General features: G+C 38.5%; 1 protein-coding gene and 1 long non-coding RNA gene across 2 annotated transcripts; both read right to left on the bottom strand.

Moving 5' to 3' along the window:
* Positions 1 to 9,839: 9,839 nt before the first annotated feature.
* Positions 9,840 to 13,037, bottom strand: LOC130459338 (uncharacterized). Its single transcript, XR_008918690.1, has 2 exons — positions 12,586 to 13,037; positions 9,840 to 10,085 (listed from the first exon to the last, which is right to left on the bottom strand). It is a non-coding gene; the product is annotated as an uncharacterized lncRNA (long non-coding RNA).
* A 4,961-nt stretch (positions 13,038 to 17,998) lies between these two features.
* On the bottom strand, positions 17,999 to 22,139 carry LOC130471897 (uncharacterized). The gene is made up of 6 exons (XM_056842251.1): positions 21,763 to 22,139; positions 21,327 to 21,674; positions 20,999 to 21,166; positions 20,597 to 20,888; positions 19,902 to 20,333; positions 17,999 to 18,295 (listed from the first exon to the last, which is right to left on the bottom strand). Exons 1-6 carry the CDS (start codon positions 22,137 to 22,139, stop codon positions 17,999 to 18,001), a joined length of 1,914 nt encoding a protein of 637 aa, XP_056698229.1.
* Positions 22,140 to 22,854: the final 715 nt, after the last annotated feature.

The raw sequence follows: 22,854 nt of genomic DNA, 5'->3' as shown, positions 1-22,854 counted from the left end.
CACGGAACAACCACGAATTAATTGTGATTGGGCGAAAGAATTGAATAACGAACAAGAACACACACACACACACACACACACACTTAGGTGCGTGTGCGCGCGCAGCAGGGGCGACGAGCAGGGGCAGCGCTGCGCTGCGGGACGAGGGTAAGAGGGGCTGGCTGGGCGCTGGGCGCGATCACGAGGCACGCAGCAGCAGCAAGCAGAGCAGCAGCACAGGGCACTCGAGTGCACGCTGCGGGCTGCGAGGGCGAGAGCGAGTGGGCGAGCAACGAGGGCACAAGGCACGACACGACGCACAGGGCACCGAGTGCTCGTGTGCGGGTGTGGGTGAGCCGGCATAAGAGAGGAGAGAGAGGAAGAGTATGGGGCAAGAAAAAGAGAGAGGCTTTAATGAAAAACAAGGGGATCATTTAATGAGGAGAGTCCTATTTATAGGGTCTCATATCCCTAGTGGGCTAGGCTTGGAAATTTGACATTGGGCTTAGCAATTAAATGATTGGGCTAGCCTAAAGCTTAGAATTAAATTCTTTTGATTGGCCTCGATTAATAAAACGAGTTGGACTTTTATTTAAAAACCTAAACCTTTAAAAGCGCGAAATTCTACCGCACTCTACCCCCCTTAAAAGAAACGAGTTACGACCCCGTAACTCAACTAACCTCGGGATAAAGCTCGAGATATTTCTTTCTCATTTCGTCCTCGGCTTCCCAAGTTTGCTTCCTCAGATTCTTGATTAGACCACCACACTTTGAAAATTTTCACATCCTTAGTACGTGTACTACGCACTTTACTATCCTGGATTTTGACAGGTCTTTCCTCGAAAGTCAAACTTTGGTCTAATTCAATGGTTTCAGGTTGCAACACATGCGACTTATCCGGAACATACTTTCTCAACTGAGATATGTGGAACACATTATGCACTCTATGCAAGTCTTTAGGCAAGGCTAGTCTATAGGCTACCTTTCCAATTCGTTCTAAGATTGCGTATGGGCCTATGTACTTAGGGCTTAACTTCCCTTTCTTTCGAAATCTCATAACACCTTTCATTGGTGACACTTTGAGCAACACCTTGTCATCCATGTTGAATTCTTCATCCCTACGTTTCAAGTCTGCATAACTCTTTTGGCGATCCTGCGCCGCTTGAATTTTCGATTGGATGGTTCGGATTTGGTTCATGGTGTCCTCTATCATTTGAGGTCCCAACACTACAGTTTCACTAATGTCATTCCAACAAAGTGGACTTCTACACTTCCGTCCATACAGAGCCTCAAATGGTGCCATTCCTATGCTAGCATGATAGCTATTGTTGTATGAAAACTCAATCAAATTCAGGCTATCTTCCCAACATCCTTGGAAATCGATTATGTATGCTCGAAGCATGTCCTTAAGGGTTTGGATGGTTCTCTTAGTTTGTCCATTTGTGGCTGGGTGGAAGGCTGTACACATTTTCAATGTCGTACCAAAGCCCTTCTCCACACTTTTCCAGAAATTCGAAAGAAACCTTGAATCCCTATCTGATACGATATCCTTAGGAACTTCATGTAACCTCACAACATTCTTAATGTAAGCTTTAGCAAGTTGTTCCATTTTCTAGGTTTCCTTCATTGGTATAAACACTGCCGACTTGGTCAACCTATCTACCACGACCCAAATAGTATCATTTCCGGTTTTCGACTTGGGAAAACAAGTGACAAAGTCCATTGAAATACAGTCCCATTTCCAACTCGGAATCTCTAAAGGTTGGACCTTTTCTTGAGGTCTCCTATGTTCTATCTTGACTTTCTGACAAGTCAAGCATCTAGCAACAAATTCAGCCACTTCATTCTTGGCCACCAATAGATCTTTTTCAAATCCTTATACAACTTGTCACCACCTTGGTGCACAGAATATGGCGTATTGTGTCCTTCTCTTATCAATTTCTCCTTCAATTCACCACACTTTGGAGGCACGCACCACCTGCCTTTGTACCTCACACTTCCATAATCATGGATTTTGGAATCTACTTCCTTTCCTTGCGAAATCTTTTCCTTGATTCGCTCCAACTTTACATCATCAGCCTGATTCTCCTTAATTTCATCAAATATTGACGGCTGGATGGTTAAGGCATTCATCATTCCCTCAAGACATTCACCACTCACTATTTCAAGGTTCAATCGCTGCATATCCTTACACAACTCGTTACCAACTACTAACGCATTCACAACATGACTTGATTTCCTACTCAAGGCATCCGCAACTACATTGGTTTTTCCTTCATGGTAATGAATATCCAAATCATAATCCTGGATTAACTCCAACCACCTTTGTTGGCGCATATTCAAATCTTTCTGTGTGAAAATGTAATTCAAACTCTTATGATCCGTGAATATCCTACATTTCACACCATACAGACAGTGTCTCCATATCTTCAATGCAAACACTATGGCGGCTATCTCTAAATCATGGGTAGGGTAATTGGATTCATATGGCTTGAACTGCCTCGATGCATACGTAATAACCTTTCCGTTCTGCATCAATACACACCCTAAACCATTCTTAGAGGCATCACTATATACATCATAGGTACCACTCTCATCTGGCAAGGTTAACACCGGCGCGGTTGTCAATCGCGTCTTCAAGGCTTGAAACGCCTCGTCACACTGGTCGTTCCACTCAAACTTTGCTTCCTTCTTCATAAAGGTTGTCATTGGCTTGGCTATCCTAGAGAAGTCTTGCACAAAGCGTCTATAGTAACCAGCTAATCCCAGAAAAATTCAAATGTCAGTCACACTCTTGGGTGTAGGCCATTCACTAACAGCTTTGATCTTAGCGGGGTCTACTTCCACTCCTTCTTTAGACACAAAATGTCCCAAAAATGCAACATTTTCCAACCAAAATTCACACTTTGAGAATTTGGCATACAACTGGTTATCTCTCAGCGTACTTAACACAGATCTCAAGTGTTCAGCGTGGTCCTCTTCACTCTTCGAATACACCAGGATGTCATCAATGAAAACCACTACAAACTTGTCCAAATAGGCATGGAACACACGGTTCATTAAGTCCATAAATATTACAGGTGCATTCGTTAACCCAAAAGGCATAACGGTGAACTCATAATGTCCGTATCTAGTCCTGTATGCGGTCTTTGGTATATCGTGATCAGCGATTCTCAATTGATGATAACCTGAGCGCAAATCAATCTTTGAAAAGATTCCTTCTGCTTTCAGTTGGTCAAATAGGTCATCTATCCTAGGTAAAGGATACTTATTCTTGATCGTGACTTTATTGAGCTCCCTATAGTCGATACAGAGCCTCATACTTACATCCTTCTTTTTCACAAACAAGACTGGTGCTCCCCAAGGCGATGCACTTGGCCTAATGTAACCTTTCTCTAACAGATCCTCCAATTGGCCTTTCAACTCATTCATTTCTGTTGGAGCCATTCGATATGGTGCTTTTGAGATAGGCGCAGTTCCAGGCACTAAGTCTATGGTAAAGTCAATAGGTCGATTGGGAGGCATCCCCGGGATCTCTTCCGGAAACACATCAAGGAATTCATTCACTACTGCAATGTCCTCAGGTTGATCTTTGGTCACATGCTCTAGGTTTCTCACATTGCATAAGAAGATTGGGTTCCCTTTACTAACTAGCTTCATGAGTTCCATTGCCGTGATAATCCCTATGTTCTTAGGCTTACCAAAACGACGATACGACACTACTTTGCCTAAGCTGGACCTCAAGTGGACCTTCTGCTTCTCACAATCTATTTTTGCTTTGAACATGGCCAACCAATCCATCCCTAGAATCACATCTAGCTCTCCTAATTCAAAATCGATTAGGTTAGATAAGAATACGGTCTTGGCTATGGTCGAAGGCACATCTCTATGGATTTTGGTACACTTCACTATGCTACCAGTAGGTATGACTATAGGTACCTCAATTGCTTTAGGCTCTTTCAAACCTAATTTTCCCAAAATGTCTACTGAGATAAAAGAATATATTGCACCAGAATCAAATAGTACTTTAACTAAAACGGAGTTAATAGAAAAAGTACCAGCTATGACGTTAGAGGAAGTTTCTGCTTATTGCCTAGATATCACATTCAGTTTCCCTTGGGCAACTCCTTTTTTAAAGCCACCTCCATTGGTGTTTCCATTGTTGTTTCGGTTCCCATTCTGCTGTTGGTTTCCTCCAGGCTTTCCATGGTTCTGGTGATTTCCATTGCTATTGTTATTGTTATCATCTTGGTAACCCCTTTGGTTTCCAGCTCCATTTCCTCCATTTCGGTTCTGATTATTCCGATTATTGTTCTGGTGGTTACCTTGGTTAGGCTTTCCATTCTTAGAATAACATTCATACTCCCTATGGCCTAACTTCTGATAGAATCTACAGGTCACTAGGTTTCCGTCACAATCCTTTCTAAGGTGATTCATGTTACAACGCCTACAGCCGTAGGTCCTTACTCCATTCCTTCCAGACTGATTTCCACCACCTTGGTTGTTGCGGTTTCCACCATTGTTAGCCCTAAACTGGAAATTCCCATTCCGTTTGTGCTTCTTAAAATTCCCTTGATTTTGTTGGTTACTCCCCTGATTCGAGTTCCCAACATCCTTTCTCTTCTCAGCACTTCCATTCTTCCTTTGATGTAACCCATATAGGTGAGCAGCTTTTCCGTATAGGGTGTCTAATGAGGTAAAGGTCTCTCCGGAAAACAACAACTGTAAGTCCATGGTCAGTCCATTCTCAAACCTTTGAGCTCTAAGCTCTTCCGTTGCCACCACTTCAGGTGCAAACCTAGACAGCTCTTTAAACTTGGAATAGTACTCAGATACAGACAAACCCTCCATTTTGAGTTCGATGAACTCCTGCGCCTTTTTCTTCTTCAGGTGAGGTGGGTAAAAATTGTTCCTCAATGCGGTTTTAAACGCTTCCAACCAAAAGTTAGGTGTGGCTCTAAGGGTATTCTCACATCGTTGCCACCATAAATCAGCTTCACCTCTAAGGTAATACACATCATTGTTTACCCCAAGGTCTTCGGGGCAATTCACAGCTAGGATAAGCTTATCAAATTCTCTCAACCAGTTTTCAAGTACACTTGGTTCAATCTCCCCGTTATACGGTGGAGGCTTGCTTTGAGCTACTTTCTTAAACATTTCCCCAGCCGGATCATGCACTGGGTTGGCTCTAGTTGCAGCTAGGTCTTGAACTACCTTAGCTAGTTGTCTAACCACTTCAGAAATCTCTTGGTTAGCCATATCCCTTCTCCTGAATAGAATAAAAGACTAACTTTAATATTGGTTGGACACAAGACCACTAAGGCCCTAGTTCGACAATGAACCCACTCATAACAAGAACACAAGTAACACGTGCCCTAGGGGAAGTTGGCGCCTCTTTGGGGCCTTCTCTCCCACTTATTCGATTCATGTAATTTAGATGGTTGCTAAATTGACCACCTTGCACGTAAAATTTCATTGAAGAAATAAATATTAATCCCTTTGCGATACCCACAAACTTATAATCGAAAAATGAACTTAAGAGGTAACAAAAAGAAATTCGATGCTTTTATTAATACTTCAATGATAAGGTCTTACATCCATCAATAACATTACTTTTATTTCTCAAAACTATGATTGAACTAATAACCATAAATGTTAGCTTTGCCACTTTATTAATCAAAAAAATAAATAACTAAGGATTGCATTTCTCTAAAGACTAATGTCATCACGACGATCATCTCTTTCTTTGTATTGCTCTGGAGTAAAGTCTTGATCATTAGGATCATCCAAGTCTTCTTTAGGATCATAATCTTTATCCATAGCCTCATCATCCTGTTGTGGCTCACTATTAACCATATTGTTCTCTTCAAGCTCATCCACGGATCCACTAGATATCTCAATTGCTGGTTCAGGAACTACAGGATTAGGATTTTCAATCTCAACTACATCATCATCATCCTCCTCAACATTTAACAATTCATACATAATCATCTTGTTGGTTCGCATAGCTGTTAGAACCAGATCTGTGAAATTGATTTTGAGCGGCCCGTGCAGCCTTTCCACATTCTGACGCTTTCTGCACTCATATTCAAAGAGATATATTAAGAAACAGTTAAGTCTTTTTCGTAAATAAATTAACAAAGATCAACCAATGTAAACCACTAATCGATAAAACTGTTGCTAGAATTTCTGCCAACCTAGCTAATTTTCTAATTACTGGTTAAGCAACTAAATGACGGTGACTGAAAAAACATCTAAATAGACTGTTATTGCATAATCAGCTTTTATGCATGAGTATCATTCAATTAGCTTCTAAATCTTCTTTTATCTTCTGTGTTCAACATTCAATCAACTTCTTTGTGATGACTCAGTAGGTGACTAGGCAGAAGCAGCTAACAAAAACAATTATGGGGAGCAGCAGCTTGAACAGAACAAGGGACAGCAGCTACCAACAACGACACCTAAGTAGTGGGTGGGTAGTACATCTTAATAGCAATAAAAAGAGGGAAGGGGGGAAGCAATGCTCATTCTGTGAATTGTGAGTTTATTACATTCTAAATATTTGTTTTCTTCTATTTGGCAGCATATGGAGTATCAACACCAGGTTATCGCTTCAGTAACAACGCAGAGCATATACCTAGACTAGCATAATATAATAGAAGTGGAAGATGTAAACTTGAATTAAATGTCCAGCCTAGGAAATATCTTTTCCTAATCCGCCTTTAGCACAGCATGTATGGAATAGTAGACAAGCATGTGCAACTACACTACTGTGCCACAGCAAAAGAATCCAATTAATGAGATGACGAAATGCATATACACTAGACATGGATCAGTTATTTTCATTTCCCCAAAAATAGCATGGACAAATAGAACTCTCAGATGACTAGATTAGCATAGCATAAGAAAGCAAAGGATAGCTAAATGACATATCGAGGCATGCATTTATGCAGTTGTTATTTGTTAACCTCAGAAAAATACTTGGCATGGAGCCAAGGGAATAAGAGGACCAAAAGTCCATAACCCATCAAGTTACGGAGTTCCACAAAAAGCAGCATTTCTCTAGACCTGTAACACTTTTAGTTAGTTACTAATAAGGATTTATTTTATTCTAGACCTGTAATGTTCAGGTACTGATTTTATGTCTCAAAAATCAATCTATAAATTCAATTTTTTTTTCCACTGATTATTCTGGTGGCCTATTTCAGTTTCAATGCTCCTGTTTTCTGTGATGGAAGAAACAAATTATGTATTTACTCGAAATCTAATAGTCTCTGTATTTCGTAAGGGTAGAAATGTGAACTTCAAAGAAGTCTTCTGATCTGAGCATTGTTGTGCAAATACTAAAAATTCGTGTGTCTTTGATTCTATATGTGTGCGTCTTTAATATTATATGCCTATTTTATCTTGGAGGTTTCAACAGAAAAGGCATATCGATTTAGCTGAAAATGGTTATGTTCAGTTGTGAGCTACTTAATGGGATGTTTCTACTCAATGGCCCTCTGAGGTATGTTGTCTGATGAGGTTCTGTAGTTTTAAAATGTATTAGATTTAAAATGTAACTTTGATGTACTATTTTATCATAGAATGTATTAGCTTTAATATGTAACTTACTTGCACTTCATCCGAAGCCCAATACTTAACCAACTTTCTCCATTGCTGACTGTTAATTCCATGTCGTGGCACAACATCGCACATCTCAGCGAGTGTTTTCTCATCTGGTTTGTTGTAAGTCACCTTAAGAGAGTGTTTATACTGCCTCCAACTTTTATTGGCACGCTTGGGGATTTGTTTGTTATATTTCGGATGATCAGGAATAACAAAGCGATCCTTCGGGAAAAGCATTCCGGATGATCAGAAAATAATCACGCTTAAGAGGGTGTGATCATTGATCAAAGAGTGGAGTATGACTGGCTGTCTATTTCTTGCTCAATCTGCAAGGGAATGGGGCACACCATGGAGAAGTGCCATAAGAGGGCCAACAAAGGGAAGAAGTCGTGGGTGCCTAAAAGGGTGCAACCCACCAAAACTGTTCCAGTTGTTCATATAAGGATGCAAGAACCAGATGCTGATGGGTTTGTTCTTGCCACATGATTCAGCAAACACAGAAGCAGTCAACTAAAACCAATCCAAACTTGTAATTCTTTCTTGGCTTTAGATGATGATGACGATACAAGGGTAGAAGATGAAATGGAGAGTCCAATGGGTCAGGGGGTGACATCCCCTTCTCCCAATGGATAGTATTTTGTGTTGGAATGTTGGAGGGCTGAATAGGAAGGACAAGCAAAATGAAGTAAGAAGGTTTATTGCTTCTCATAATGTCAGAATTTCCAGCCTTCTTGAAACTAGGGTGAAAGCCCCTAGAATGGGGGATATGTATCTGAATGTATGCCCCAATTGGTGTTTTTCTACTAATCTCTGTTGCCACAAAAATGGTAGAATAGTTATTGCTTGGGACCCTGATTCTTTCACTGTGGATATAAAACTCATTGACACTTAATTTATGCACTGTTATGTCACTCCTAGAGGAGCTGTTGTTGGGTTCTTGTGCACTTTTGTGTATGGTCTCCATGAGAGAGCCACCAGGGAGACTTTGTGGCATTCCCTTAAAACTATTGCAGATTCATGCACAGATGCTTGGATAGTGATGGGGGATTTCAACTCCATGATGGACCTAGATGATAGGATAGGATCCATAGTTAGAATCACTGAAGTGCAGCCAATGAGGAACTGTATGCTCCATTGTAAGCTAACTGAAGTTAAAACAGTAGGGAGATTCTATACTTGGAACAACAAGCAAGATGGAGAGGATAGAGTATTCTCTAGGATTGATAGGGTGTTGGCTAACTCAGAGTGGAATGACTTGTTTGACACTGCTGAGGCAAACTTTATGCCAGAAGGTCACTATGATCATAGTCCCATGCTTCTCAACTGCTATCAAAGAGCTCCTCAAAAGAGACCCTTTCGATTTTTCAATATGTGGACCACATCCCCTAAGTTCAATACCATTGTTGAGAAAAACTGGAAGAAGTATGTGTATGGGTGTCCTATGTATAGGGGGATGCAGAAACTGAAGTGGATCAAAATGGACTTAAAAGTTTTGGATCAAGAGGGATACAACAATGTAGAAGCTGAGCAGCTCAAAAGACACAAAGCTCTGCTTGAAGTTCAGGACCTCCTTCATTCCAAACCTGGTGATCAGGAGCTAGCCACAAGGGAGAAAGTGGCTACTGATGAGTATAGAAGAGCTACACAGAACTACCTTTCTTACCTGCAGCAAACAGCAAAAGTTCAGTGGCTTCAGAATGGTGATGAAAATACAAAAGCTTTTCACCAAAGTATTAGACAAAGGAGAAAAAAAAACAGAATTTATGCCATCCATAATGGGGAAGGTGCACTACTACATTTCTTATCAGATGCAACGCATAAAATCGTTGCATTAGGCATTAAAATCCGTCGCATTAGACCTAATACGACGACAAATGACCCTTGCATCCGGTGGCGTTGCATTAGGCCTAATGCGACGACCAGTAACCTAATGCAACGGGAAATTAATACCGTCGCATTAGATAAACATCTAATGCGACGGTTCTTGATGGGGTGTCGCATTAGTTCTTTAGCTAATGCGACGAGCATTTTAGCTAATGCGACGGGTATTTTAGCTAATGCGACGGTTATTTTAGCTAATGCGACGGATATCTACGATGGCTTAAAGAAATAATGCAACGCGTTTTAGCCTAATGCAACGGTAATTTATTGTTAAAATAAATATGTTGAGCACCTAATGCAACGGGATCATTTACTCATAATAATAAATAATAATAATAATTAATATTACTTTTGTAAACTAAGAAAGGATGTCAATAATAAAATATTTTCATTGACTTAAAGAAAAATATTACAATATTAGTGCCCATAGGACACATGCATTACAAAATAGTCGTTCACTAATTAATATAGTGTTAATGACAAAAATGTATAAAATTAAAATCCACGTAAACAAATTCTATATTACTAGAAATCACAAAATGACTCAAAAACAAACAAGAGCCTCCACCGTGCCATTGCTAGATCTACATTTCTTCTCCATTTAGCTAACCGTGCTCCTGTAAGTTTAAATCACGAATGGGCACAAGTTAGAGATGGTGCACTACATAAAACACAATAACCTTCATGTTTACTCAAATAAAAACATGAAATTTCACAAAAATGTAAGCAATACCAGATACGACTAAAATTACTACTAAAATTACTAAAATGAAATCGCCAGATAAGCCTTGAAAATGGTAGGAGGATCCCAAAATCATTTCTAATAATCAAATATGCAGGTAAAGAGGAACAATACACTTCCATGATCTCCACTTTGACCATCCAAAAACTGATTTCATGCACCAAGAAAGCTAAACTTGTTTTTTTAAAATTACTTATTATCCAATTTATTTTGTTCAAGACTGTTTCAAATTATCTAAAAAGTAACATTAGAGAAATGTTCCAGCACTCTTCCCCGTACGTTTTCAAAAAAATCGACCCTTCACCCATCTCACTTTTTCTTAACCCGCCAAAAGCGGAAGCCTCATTGCAGGCAATGATAAGAAGGTTTTGATGTTATGATTTAACATTCTTCCTATACATTCAAATCACATGTTAGGAGCCGAAGACAACACTATACAGGTAATTTACAGCAAAAGGTCTGTTTATAATTTTGCACAAGAACTATTTCGAGGGAATTCTGCTAATACAAGCTTAGGTAATACCAGATACGGCAGAAGGGGTGCTGAACAAAAGTGGCCAGCAACACTCCCCTCAAAACCTGTCAACTACAAGGGTGTATTGTTGCAATTTCATCAGTAGTCTTCATTTGTATTAAACTTGTAGGTAGTCCAAAACGACGTTATGGCTAGAATAAAAAACATAATGTTCACATATTTGACCCCAGCATGACATTTCTTCCATCAAGATTAAGCAAAACATAAAATGAAAGATTAAAAAATGACTTTAAATAAGACTCCAGTAACTCATTAAAGTGAGCACACTGGAGAAAATCAAATGAATATCTGACATATCAGTTCGGTCTAATTAACATAGCAGGAGAATCAAAGTAAAAGTTAAGGATCGTGCATTGCACAATACAATAAGCTGGAGAAAGACAAAGGTTGCCAACATGTTATTAAGAAATAAGGTTCCATAAAGGTTAAGGCCATACCAAAAAAAACCCGCAAAATAAGCAAACATTTTGCCCAACTGTAGAATCTAAAACTCACTCCTACAAATTCGATATTAGCCATATCCTAGACTACCACCTTCAAAAATCCATGACAATCACTATAATTTTTATCAGACAACAGAAAGGAGAATCCAATAAAAGAAAGAAGAAAAGTTAATCAGTGAATATTAAATCTAGTTCAGCCAGCTTATAGATAAGAAACACAATAGTTGACCATGTTAGTTACCACCACATGGCCACATACTCTAGTAATGTCCTAGTCCTGGCTTGTTAAGCCTCACACTGACTCTTGGAATGGACAAAGTAATCAAGACTTTCAAACATACCCACACCAAAGACCATAAGCTTTCGAACAAGAAACAAAACTAACCTAATTACGAATCCCAGTATCCGACCATAGAAAAAATACACAAGTTACCCTAACCTTAGCTAGTGGAAGCCAATATACAAATATTGTTATATTCACTTTCTCTAGATTCTCATCAATCACATTGAAGTGCAAAATTCAATATCTCAACTTTCTAACCAATAGTAGTGGAATGCACTATTCATCCTTCAATTATTCCATAACTATTGGAGACAATGCCATACAGATTGGATGAAAGCACTGGTTATATTGATTATGATCAGGTAGTTCAATCTTTCCTCTGTTAGACTCCTCTGACATTCCTAACGCCTTAACCTTCTGAAGAATTGTAACTTTTTCTTCTGATCTATAATCAGTTAATACTTAATTTCTGGAAAATTGCTTGAAATTGAGCATCTTTGCACTTTTTTTTTTTAATTTTTTTTTCCGAATAGCACTTACTAAGCAGGAGAAAATAGACTGCAGATCTAAGACTTCAGCAAAATAACAGGCACCTGAACTTCCATCATCTACTTAGACATGTATGAGTCCTACGGAATGCGATCCAACAACAAAACAATTCACTTTAGTGATGGAATACAGAGTAATAAATTGACTTCTCGGAGATCTAAAGAAAAAAAAAATCTAAAAAGAACTACCCAAAAAATCCAGAATTCAAATCATAATAATAATAATGATACAAGTATGCAACCCAATATGCTTCACAAACACCTACCAAACACAAAACACTTCAAAATTCTCTTATAACTCTTCCTATAAGGGTAGAAGTTTCAGTATTACTATGCTACTTGAGTAAAAAACCAAAATGCTCAGGAAAAACAATATACAGAATCAGAGAACGCTTAAGCACAAAGGATGCAAAAATCGAATCCATCTTTGAAATAAACTAAACCCATTGAAATTGTAAAGAGTTTACATATTAAACCCCATCATTGCAAACCACCAAAATCCTAAATAGGCAAAACTTAAACGTAATTCAAGAAATTGGGCCAGGAATTTAATCGAAATAGCAAACCTTGTGGAGGTTTATGGATCTGTTTTACGGGATTAAAGCTTGAATGAGATGGCCCGTCTCCTACCTTCGTCGTCCTCTTCCTTCTTCGTATAAACCGTCGAATGCAATGCAGACCCTCTAAACCCTCGAACTATGCATTGCAGACCCTCTAAACCATCACTTGCGAACATACCCTCTAAACCCTAGAACTGCGAATTGCGAATTGGTGTTTGCGATTTGCGAATTGATGCGAAATTCATGAACTGCGAACTCCTCTCTTGTGTTTTTAATTTATGTTGTCATCTCTTTTCTTTTTGGGTAACAATTCGAGCACCTAGGGCTTGAAAATTTTGGGGAAAATAATTCTAAGAATGAGGTTTGAAATTTTGGGAAATAATGGGAAGAAAAAGAGTAAAATATCACACACGTATATTTTATTTTCACCACCATTACATTAGCCTAGTAAGGCTTTGCATTAGACAATCTAATGCGACGGTTTATCACTATCGTTACATTAGCCCAACTTTCAGGTGTGTTATAGAGGATACCGTTGCATTAGCCCTATCTAATGCGACGGTTCTATGTGAGGTGTCGCATTAGGATTTTCTAAACCGTCGCATTTGATTAGAAATGTAGTAGTGGTGACTGGGTTCAAACTGATACAGAGGTTCAAATGGCTTTTGTGCAGTTTTACAAAAACCTTTTCTGTACCAATATGGAGAATAAAACTCCAATTATAGATGCAATCATGGATATGGGTCCCAGGCTGAATGATACTTATAGAGGGAGACTAGATTGTTCTGTCATAGTGGAGGATATTAAGAGGGTGTTAGATGCAATCCCTAGTTCTAAAGCCCCTGGGATGGATGGCTTTAACAACCATTTTTTCAGATTTGCATGTGATACCATCAAAGGGGACATCCACAGTGCAATCAAAGATTTTTTTGATACAGGAAAAATCCTAAGGGAAGTGAACATCACTTCTATCACTCTGGTGCCTAAGGTGAAAGTGCCCTCTTCAGTGGGGGACTTTAGACCTATAGCTTGCTGTTCTGTCATTTACAAGTGCATCTCTAAGCTTATGTGTGAGAAGCTTAACTCAGTTCTTCCAGAAATTATCTCCCACAACCAAGGAGCATTTGTAGCTGGGAGATCAATTCTTCACAATGTGCTTGTTTGTCAAGACATAGTGAAGATGTACAGAAATAGCCAGAAAGTGCCTTGTTGCATGATGAAGCTTGATCTTCAAAAGGCCTATGATATAGTGGAATGGAGTTTCGTAGAAGAGGCTATGGTCAACCTGGGTTTTACCTCTCATTTCATCAAGCTTGTTATGACCTGTCTCACTAATACTCAATACTCAATCCTGATCAATGGGGTTCCCACTGAGTTAATTCAGCCAACCAGAGGCCTGAGACAAGGGGACCCCTCTCCCCTCTCTTGTTCACTCTCTGTATGGAATATTTTTCCAGGACTATGAAAGCAGTTAGTCTACACCCCCATTTCAGGTTTCACTCCAGATGCAAATTGCTGGCTTTGAATCATATGTGCTTTGCTGATGATCTTTTAATGTTTTGTAGAGGGGATCCTAAAGTGGTGAACATTATGTTGGAAGGATTCAATTTATTCTCTAATACCATAGGGCTTAAGGTTAATGCTCACAAGTCCTCCATCTATTGTTGTGGTATCAATCAGGAAGACAAGAACACTATTGGGCATCTCTCTGGTTTCAGGTTTGGGTCCCTCCCTTTCAAGTATTTAGGTGTCCTAATCAGTACTAGAAAGCTGAAAAGTGGTGACTGTGAAGCTTTGGTTGACAAGATGACTTTCAGAATCAAAGTTTGGAGCTCTAGGAATATCTCATTTGCTGGAAGAATCCAACTCATAAATTCTGTGCTCATGAGTATCTGTGTGTATTGGGCTCAAATGTTTGTTTTCCCCAAAGCTGTTTTGAGTAAAATAAATGCTGTTTGCAGATCTTATCTTTGGCATGGTTCTTGTGATGATTTCAGGCCTGGTGCTGTGGCTTGGGGCAAACTTTGTTGGCCTAAAACACAGGGATGGGCTTGGATTTAGGAATATGCTTCTTTGGAATAAGGCTGCTGTTGGAAAATTGGCATGGGCTGTGGCTCAAAAACAGGACCACTTATGGGTGAGGTGGATTCATGCAGTGTATGTGAATAGAAAGAACTGGTCTGATTTCACTCCCACTTCTATAGCAAGCTGGGTGGTGAAGTATATCTGTCATGTCAAAAACTGGTGCATTGACAAATTCAGTGTGCAATGGCTTCATGCTGCTGCCTATACCATCAGAGGTATGTACACCAGAATGATTGAGGGGGGTGTGAAGGTTCAATGGTCTCGTTATATCTGGAACAGGTTAACTGTTCCTAAACACAGGTTCATCCTGTGGTTAGCTATCCAAGGCAAACTGAAAACAAAGGATAGATTGCATCAGTATGGAATAGGAACTGATGACTTGTGTCCCATTTGTGGAAGAGTAATTGAGTCAAGCCTTCATTTGTTTTTTTACTGTTATTTTAGTGCTGATTGCAGGAAGGCTGTGATCACCTGGGAAGGTCTCCCTGGTAGGGATTTAGGCCTGTTCTCCCTTCTCAGAAAAGCTGAAAGATACACTAAGGGTGAGTTTAGGAGGAAAGTAGTGTATACAGTGATTGCTGGGCTTGTGTACCATATATGGAAGGCCAGGAATGAGAGTGTGTGGTTGCTGAAGACGCCCACTGTGAATCAAGTGGTCAAGAATGTGCAGATTGATGTAAGAGGCAGAATACAGAACATCATGGGTAGGAAAGTCAGTTCCAGAGATAGGGATTGGTTCTCTTCTCTCTAATTTGGGTGTTTTTTAGGTTGTTTAGCTAAGTGTTCTTAGCTCCTGTTTTCTTAGTGTAGCTGTTGGGCTATCACTTTGAGTTGTAAATTGGTGTTTGGTAATTAATAAAATCTTTTACTTGCTTACCAAAAAAAAAAAAATCAAAATTCACACACAGAAGCAACAATCCCTGGTTAAAGGAGCACGCACAACCGCACCCTCAACAAAACAAAATGCAAAGCAACAGATTAGCATCCAACGTGCAAAGAGGCAACGACATAACCAAACCAGCCTACAATCGAAAAAACAACAGCAGAAACTCAAAGCAAAGGCAAGGCAAATAGCAAGCACACAAAGCGAGTCTGCAGACCAGAAACTCGATGAAGGTGCCAAGAGAAATAGAACCAGTCTGCATAAGTAACATGAGTCATAGCAACAACCTATAGAGAAAGAAACAACTACAATAGCAATCAGAAGCAGAGGTGTCCAAACCCCCTATATACACCAGAACAAACAATACCACCCCTCAAACGCCCGAAGTTCAAGCTCGGGCACCAAGTCATTGTACCAAACTAGCTATGTCATGTAACAAATAATAATAATAATCTGAAATATTATTACCCTGGATTACAACATTACACTGTATATGCTAATTCGCTGGACAATTGACTCTTGCAAAATTATCTCATAAATTCAAAAATTCAAAAAAATTTCAGAAACTAATTCAAAAGTTCAGAAATAATCATATTAACTCATAAATTCATAAACAACTATTAACCATAGTTTATGAAAAAACCAATTGAAATCCATCTTAAATCATGCAGCAGTAATCAAATTATTCCTTGTTTAGCAAGTTGCCAAAACTAAAACACATTGCCTTATATTCTTATTATAATCGTGCCGAAATGGCGGTAGGGTCTTCAATCTTGTGAAGACTAAACTGGAAACCTAATTGAGAAATCCAAGAAAAGAAAGTTACAATGCTCTAGTAAGACCAACATTGTCCCATTAATTGTTGGAAGAAAGCTTTATTTCAATTACAGAAATCCTCTATAAGGGGGGGGGGGGGGGGGGGTTCCCTGAGGTGGTGGCAAGAAGTTCGCGTAAGACCAATCATCGAATACTCTATTGACAAATCAATAGTCATCCAATGCAGTATCATGAATCACATTACGCCACACACCGCGAGCGAGCACACCTAAAACTATAAAAGGATCATAATTTCCACTACTATAACCAAGAAACTAAGCTCAAAGAGTCAGAGATGAAACACCATTATTTAGGACATTAAACCAAGCAAACCGCAATCAAAGAGGAAGATAGCACAACCTTAAAGAAGAAGACAGATCGTCTACAAGGCCTAGTTAGGTCTATATCAAATGTTCAGCAACATTAAATAACAACACATCCTCAAAGGAAACAAATCCTGTCCAAATGTTAGGATCTTTAAATTTGATCGAATTTGCCATTTTGATTTTTTCACAGGCTAAGTGAGTGTTCTAATATGAAGATGAAAAGTGGACGAAAAGAACCGAAGAGAATCAAACCTGGTATAATTTTGCAGCTTATACTCACAGAAAATCAAGCAAAATGAAACAACCAAGCACTCAAGCAGTAGCACACATTATATTTTCATAAAGAAACCTAGACAGCAAGCATGGCATTGCTTGGCAGAGTAATCTTGAGGTACGTAAAAGATTCGTGAGGAATTAACTAGTAGTGACACTAACTCTAGCTCAAAGAATAGAACATTTTAAGAACTATGCAAAACTGATTGAAGCGAAAAGAATAGAACATACTAAACACTATGCACTCGTGAGGCAAAATAAAATAAACTTCTAGAAATGGGAGTAAATACTTGAACTTACTCTTATCTGGTCTACCATCATAGCTTTTAAATCTCCTTCGATATCAGGCCACTCCCCTTCTCCAAGTGGACAGTATGTTTCTACCTTTGCAATACTACCAATGAATCTGACCAACATTTGGCCACCTTTCCTAAGCGGTTGGTAAAGGTCATTGAATTCAACATAGTATTTGACGCCATTGTTACTCCAGACGTCGATTTTTTGAATAGAACCACTCACCAGCTTAACATTACCCTTAGCATCTGCATAAAAAAAAGAATAAGTGAACATATATATTCTGTATGTGTATATACAGAAGATTACAAGAATAAGAAAACGTGTATTCAGCATCTATACAAGTTGGACAGAATAATCCTCTATGTAGTAACTTACCAATGGTCAAAACCTCCTCCTTGTCATCAAAATCTATAGTTACAGGCCAATCCGGATATGACTTCACCCTTAGGGGCTTCGATTTTGTTGAGTTCTCTTTTGGTTCTTCACTATTGTATTGTTTTTTATTGTTCTGAGAAGCTCTTGAGGATGTTTTAATAGGACTAGAAGTTGGGATAATAAGTGTCATATTGGGTAGCATATTAGGTGAGATATGACTACCAGGCGAGATACGAGGTGGGACATGACCAGAGGAAGTAGCAGGATTTTGTGATTTTGATGTAGTGTATTTTTGTGATTTGGTTGTGTTAGAAGGTGGGATACTAGTTGGAACTTCTGGTGAGATCGTGGATGGAAGCTTAGGTTAGACTACATCTCTAGGTTCTTCCATAGGTGAACTTGATGTTGATCCAGTAGGGGGCTTTTTCCATATAGATCCAAATATGTTATCAGTTTGCTGTGCACCTTTTGAGGTACTTTGTGGAGAAAATGGTCCAAATTTGACAACAATAGTAGGAACCTGAGATGATTGTGGTTGAGTAGCATGCTTTTTGGTCGGTAGTGATGCATCTTCACTCAAAGATGAGGTATGTGTGGTAGCTGGACCATGTGTACCATCTGTTTCAGCATGTCTAACCCTCTTGCGATAAGTCATCTCTTGCTATATAGGACTGCAAAACAACTCACATGAAAAAACAAACAGGCATACTCATTAGTCGTAAAGTTCAGTTCATTTTTGTTTCATTTTATCATTCTATAAGACATAAGAAGCACACAATCTCTTAATTGGCTTCTCGTTTCAAGTAGACATAGTGAAATAAAGAATGTAACATTAGATTTGCTGCATCCTAGCTAGTGTAAATAACTTGGGAGTTGTTGAGGGAATTAAAAGTAAGCTACTGATTGCATGGATTAATAAGTTGGAAGTTATGTTTCCTTCTCATTAGGATATGCTGATTGCTACTGATTGCTCTTTTCTGCTGATTGCTACTGATTCCTTCTCAAGTACTCCGTGTTATAGATTTGAATATGACCCAAACACGGACCTCAAACTGAATCATTCGAATGGCTCATCACTTGAACATATTGCTCTTTTCTTTTACATATTATAATTTTGCATCAATACAGCAAGTTAGCAAGCCATGCATCAGATTAGGATTTATAACGAACACCATGTTCAACATCTGGTGAATGCGGGGAGAGGAAATACAGTAAAACTTAGCACAGAAACAACATATAACCAAGTCACATAAAAAAATAAACAGGCAAAACCAAACAACCATACTAATTAGTCGTATAGTTCAGTCTGTTCTGTTTCATTTTATCAATCTATAGACATAAGAAGAACACAATCTATTAATTGGCTTCTCGTTTGAAGTAGACATAGTGAAATACAGAATGTAACATTCAAAATTCACAAGAATGAGCCTAACAAAAACGAGCCTAACAAGAATACTAGAATGTTGCTGCTGAATACAAAAACGAGCCTAACAAGAATACTAGAATGTTGCTGCTGAATACAAAAACGAGCCTAAATTTGCAGCAACTACTCACAATTCACAAAAACGAGCCTAACATTACCGTAGCATTCAGATATTGCTCAAACTACTTTCACTTATTTCTAATTAGTGTCTACCTTACACAAAACAGAAGTCGAGCGAGCTCTAAAGACCATGTTCAGCATGAGGTGAATGCAGGGAGAAGGAATAGTCAAACTTAGCACGTAAACAACATATAACCAAGTATGATATGGTATTTAGAGGTGACGTTCAGATTCGTTACCAAAGTCTAGTTTTCACTTCAGCTTCAGTAGCAAGTGCACTTGGTTAGTAGGTCACTAGGCGTAACAACCTCAATTTCCTGAGAAAGAAAGATGATTATAGTTAATAGCAATCACTTCTAAAAGAATATTATACAAACATGCTCATTTATTTGATAGATTCAGTAGAGTTTCTATGAAATAAAAATAATATACAATTTGGAAGAAGGTTTAAATTACGAATCCTAACCTATCATGTTTTGTAAATGTGAAAACACCATATATAACATGAATTTGAATACAAGTAACCGAAATGAGTATAAATAAATGAAATCTCATATAACACGTGAATAGAAGTTTATAACTCGAATCCGAAAGAAAATAATGCGCATAAAATTTGATAAAGAATTCTATAAACCCAAAACACTATTATCCTAGAAGCTACTCATCATCATCATCATCATCGTCGGGTATATCAAACAAGTCCCTAGGCTTAGTCTTAAATAACATGAAACCATCCTTTTTGTATCTCATCCTCGATGTAAAAAACTTGTTTCGCTTGAGAAGTGAAAATAAATGGATCATCTTTCAAATTTTGACCAGTGTGCATCAACTTCAAGAAATTAACACGAACTCTGCCACTCGGGTATGTTTTGAAACCCCTTCGTATATCAACCCAATCACATCGGAACATTAGAACCTTGAAAGAACTATAATAATCAAGTTCTAATATTTCTTTTAGTTTTCCATAATACTCTTGGCCGTCAGCTTCTACCATAATTCCAGAATTTTGAGTCTTTCGAGATCGCTCACGATCCACGGTGTCAAATTTATAGCCATTGATAATAACGCTTTTCATCCTTTTCCCGCGATTTCTTAAACCACCTGCTAAGGATTTTCTCAATTTTCCTTCTTTCGTGCTATCATCTAGATTATTGGCCTATAATTCCAAAAAACTAAGTTAAACTCAGATTGATATATAACATAAAGAAGGAAACTCCAGATTTTGAAGCATATAACCTGGTTATGCAACCAATCGGAAAATTCATCGATTATCCACTGATTTTCTGGACCTCCTCCGACTTGATTCTCTTGTCGTTTTTGTTGTATGAAGGCACTTTAGACATTGAGAAATTGAGTTATTAACATTGTAAGTATTAATACACTCAAGAAAATCATCCATAAAGGCACTTACTCAAGCACCGGTTTTATCTCATCTGAATGAAGCAAAACATAGCGATGTGCTTGCTTAAAACTTTTGTCATCAAGACGAACATTTTCTTTCATCCCAACTACACGACCACCTGAGTAGTATAAATAGTTATTGATGTCTGGAACACCATCTTCGTTCCTCTTCGGTCTGTTGAATATGGTCTCAACACTTTCTAGATATCTCGAACAAAATGCAATTGTCTCCCATAAAAGGTACCCTTCTGCTATGGATCCTTCTGGTTGCGCTTTATTACTTACATGAGATTTCAAAAAGGCCAAGTGCCTTGAAATATAATGGAAAAGATTGTGAACGTGAAAGAATAAAACAAGTATTTTTTAATGTATTCTTATTTAAAAATTATTAAAAAAAATATAGAAGTGTAAGATATTGACCTCTCAATGGGATACATCCACCTATAATGAACAGGTCCACCGAGTTTGACCTCTTCTACTAAATGAATTAGTAAATGCACCATGATTGTGAACAATATTGGCAGAAACTCTTTCTCCATCTTACAAAGAGTCAACACAAGCCTGGACTGAATAGAATCTAATTCACTTCTTTCAATAGCAATTGAAAAAGTCTGACAATTCATCAAGCAAATCAATTACTCTTGTGGCATTCGATGCTCTTAAAGCGACAAGAAGGATACCTTGCATAACGACATGATTGTCATGGCTTTTCAAACTAATAAGTTTACGCTGCTTCAAATTCACACACCTTTGCAAATTAGATCCATATTTATCAGGAACCTTTAGATTTTGTAGGACATTCAAAAATCGTTCTTTCTCTTCTTTAGACATGGTGTATGCAGCCGGAGGCAAATAGTCCTTCACATGATTTGGATGAGATTCAGGCCAAAAATGAGATTTTATGTTCCGTGCTTTAAGGGCTAATCTAGCATTCTTATCATCTCTACTCTTCTCCATACCTAAAAGAGATCCTAAGAAATTGTCACACACATTCTTCTCAATGTGCATAACATCTAAATTATGTCTAAGAGGATTATGTTCCCAATATTCTAATTCGAAAAGTTTACTTTTCTTTTTCCACAGCACGACATTATCCCTGATCATCATCATCATCGTCATCAATTTCATCATCTTCTTGTCTCTCTCTTTTTTTAGGAACACTTTTTGACTTTCCATAAAGATACTTAACTTTTTCTTGTTGCTTCAAAACTTCTGTCCCGCTTACGGGAACCGGAGCAAGACCATATTCCTCTTCCCCATCAAATAAGCTCGTTTGAGAACGATAAGGATGATCAATTGGTAACCATTTTCGAGCTCCATGATAGACAATTTTACCACCAAAACTATACGCACAACCAGAATCAGCACAAATAGGGCAAGCTTTATAACCTCTCGTACTCCAGCCCGACAACATAGCATATGTTGGAAAGTCATTTTCATTGGAGTGTAAGGCTGCTCGCATTTTAAAACGTTTTCCACTATGAGCATCAAAGGCATCTACACCTACCAACAATAATTTTAACTCATGGATTAGTGGTTGCAAATACACATCAATATCCATACCGGGACCAAACTTACCGGGAATGATCAAAGACAAAATGAATGACGTTGACTTCATACAAAGCCATGGTGGCAAATTATAAGGAATCAGGATCACTGGCCATGTACTGTAACTAGTATTCATCAAACGATATGGTTAGAACCATCACTTGCTAGACCCAATGTAACACTACGAGGGTCTTTGACGAATTCCTCATATCTTTGATCAAATTTTTTCCAAGCTTCACCATCTGCCGGGTGACTAATGATCTTTTCATCCTTGCGTTCAAAGTGCCATCTCATGTCCTCTGCTGTTTTAGAAGACATGTAAAGCCTCTTTAGTTTAGGGATGAGAGGAAAATACCGCATTACTTTAGCTGGAACGCCCTTCTTACGTTTTTCTTTAACATTCTCACTTATATCGCCCTCACTTTCTTTCACATTTTTCCACCTTGATGTGTGACATATATGACACTCACTTTTTTCTGCAAAGTCGCCCCAATATAACATGCAATCAATTTGGACATGTATGGATTTTCTCGTAACCCAAACCCAAGTCCTTCATTATCTTCATGCCTTCATAATACGACAACGGAAACTCTTTAATATTAGGAAATGCGTCTAATAGAAGCTCAAGCAACTTATTAAATGATGCGGCAGACCAATGGAACATACACTTGAGGTGAAACAAGTGCAATAGAAACGACAACTTTGAGAAAGTTGTACACTCCTCATAT

This window comes from Spinacia oleracea, chromosome 4 (assembly GCF_020520425.1).
Source record: "Spinacia oleracea cultivar Varoflay chromosome 4, BTI_SOV_V1, whole genome shotgun sequence".
NCBI lineage: Eukaryota > Viridiplantae > Streptophyta > Magnoliopsida > Caryophyllales > Amaranthaceae > Spinacia > Spinacia oleracea.
This window is presented reverse-complemented; position numbering and strand designations above follow the sequence as displayed.

Coding starts and splice junctions, on each gene's coding strand:
- LOC130471897 (XM_056842251.1), bottom strand. CDS start 22,139: ATGGATATTGATGTGTATTTGCAACCACTAATCCATGAGTTAAAATTA. Junction 21,675..21,762: donor AAGCAACAAGAAAAAGTTAA/GTATCTTTATGG, acceptor GATGATGATCAG/GGATAATGTCGTGCTGTGGA. Junction 21,167..21,326: donor TATGGATCTAATTTGCAAAG/GTGTGTGAATTT, acceptor TGCTATTGAAAG/AAGTGAATTAGATTCTATTC.